Source organism: Alligator mississippiensis, chromosome 7 (genome assembly GCF_030867095.1).
Source record: "Alligator mississippiensis isolate rAllMis1 chromosome 7, rAllMis1, whole genome shotgun sequence".
In the NCBI taxonomy this organism is placed as follows: Eukaryota; Metazoa; Chordata; order Crocodylia; family Alligatoridae; genus Alligator; species Alligator mississippiensis.
The window spans coordinates 28,765,927-28,768,116 of NC_081830.1; the positions used below are offsets into that span (position 1 = coordinate 28,765,927).

At 45.5% G+C, this 2,190-nt stretch overlaps 1 protein-coding gene across 1 annotated transcript; it reads left to right on the forward strand.

The window, feature by feature from the left end:
* Nucleotides 1-1,022, forward strand: LOC106739713 (olfactory receptor 5AP2-like). Its single transcript, XM_014604563.2, has one exon. It carries the CDS (start codon nt 1-3, stop codon nt 931-933), a length of 933 nt encoding a protein of 310 aa, XP_014460049.1. The 3' UTR covers nt 934-1,022.
* The last annotated feature ends 1,168 nt before the right edge of the window (nt 1,023-2,190 follow it).

Sequence of the window (2,190 nt, forward strand, 5' to 3'; positions counted from 1 at the left end):
ATGGCAAACACAGAATGGAGAAATCAAACCATCATCACAGAATTCATCCTCCTTGGATTTGGGAATCTACCTATACTGCGCATTCCACTCTTCCTGCTGTTTCTCCTGATCTACATTGTGACCATGGCAGGGAACCTGCTCATCATCATGCTGGTTGTAGCTGATCACCACCTGCACACCCCTATGTACTTCTTCCTGGGGAACTTGTCCTGTCTGGAGACCTGCTACAGCGCCACCATCCTGCCCAAGATGCTTTCAGGTCTCCTTAACAATAACAAAACCATTTCTTTCCTTGGCTGCTTCCTTCAGTTTTACATATTTGGGAGCTTACTCTGTACTGAGTGCATCCTCTTGTCAATCATGTCCTATGACCGGTACTTAGCAATATGTGACCCCCTGCATTATACAAATGCAATGAACCCCAGGATCTGTGCTAAACTAGCTTCAAGTTCTTGGATAACCGGCCCCCTGGTTCTCACCATATCAGTAAGCTTAATGTCAACATTGACTTTCTGTGGCCCCAATGAAGTTGACCATTTCTTCTGTGATCTGACACCCCTGCTACAGCTGTCCTGTACAGACACCCACCTAGTCCACCTGGCCATTTCTGCCTTTAGTTCCTTAGCGACATTTCCCCCATTTTTACTGACTATTGTATCATATGGTTGTATCATTGCCACCATCTTGAGAATCCAGTCTACCACTGGGAGGCAAAAGACATTTTCCACCTGCTCCTCCCACCTCATTGTGGTAACAGTCTTCTTTGGGACCCTAATCTCTGTGTATCTCACACCAACAGTGGATACTTGGAAAGCCCTAAACAAAGTGCTGTCTGTCTTCTACACTGTCCTCACACCAATGGTCAACCCCCTCATCTACAGCCTGAGAAACAGGGAGGTAATGAAGGCATTGAGCCGGGCTCTTAGTCAGTGAAGAATTTTCAGAATTTGGGATGCTTCAGGTATGTTTCAGAGACTTTCATGCTGAGAAATAATGATCACTTTAGGACTCACTGATGAAGATAATAAAAAGGTAGTTTCTTTCATCATTTATAACAATTCCTCACTTTCCTTTCTATAAATTTAAAGGCATGAAAAGGTAAGGGTAAAACTTACTGAAGTGCCAACTGGTTTGTATAATTAATAATATTGAGGTTATAACAGTGCCCATGAGTTACAACTGGGATGGGGGCTCTTTTACACTAAGCAGCAAGCACATCCAGTGAGAAATGGTCACCCTTTTCTCAGAGATCTTGGCATCAACAAGGACAAGACAATTGGTGTTTTATCATCAGAGGAACCAGAACCCAGGTATGCAGTGCGCTATCAGTTGAATTTCTCTCCCTCCCTTTGTATTATTCCCTTCTCACAACTGAAGCTGACTGACCATTCTCTCAGGGGAAGCCTTTCTTTCAAAATTCAGATTAAAGAATTCAAGTGGGAAGGGTCAACTTTGTGATATTCTTGCAGATGTTTCTCTAAGCAATATGGAGGGTGTCAAAAAAGAGAGCTAGTCACTCCAAATGCTATTTTGTGCTGAAACATGCCATGTTTGGACAAAAAATACCCTAAAAAATAAATTGCCCCAAATCTTCTCTGTTGAAAAATCTCTTCCCATAGGAAATATTACAGGGTCTGTCCTTGACATTCCCCCCTACCTTGAGGAATCTATAGGCCTAAATACAGAGCTTGGTTCCCCTACACAGAGTATGGGGAGTGTTTGCTGTTTGAAAGTAGTCCCCACAATAACAAGTATGCTGCACCTTCCTCTGTAGCCCCCTCTCTGGGTTTCACTCGCACCCCACAGTTGTTCTTCTGCTCTAAACCTCTTTCTCTGGGCTCATCCAAGTCTCACAATAGGTTTTCAGTGCTGAGCCCCTTGCTCTGGGTTCCTATAAACCTCCTGCTGCCCCTCAGTTTCTACCAAACCTCCAGGCTGCTTTAAGTGCTACCTTTGGGAGCAGCAGCCGTGCTGGTGAGACAGTATCCTCTCAACAGATTCCAGATCTTACTGCTGGGCTTCTCTCAGGGCCTGGGCTTATACCTGTTCTAAGCCAAGCCCTCCTTCTGGGGCAGATGACTCCCTCCTGGGTCAGGTGAGTCCCTCTACCCAACCCAGCCTCATCTGCTGGCAGCTGCCTTCCCCGTTTAGCCCTGGCCCACACCTGCTGGTGGCTTTGCAGGCTGCTTA

Excerpts from the sequence above, each read along its gene's own strand:
- LOC106739713 (XM_014604563.2), top strand. The coding sequence starts at position 1 with ATGGCAAACACAGAATGGAGAAATCAAACCATCATCACAGAATTCATC.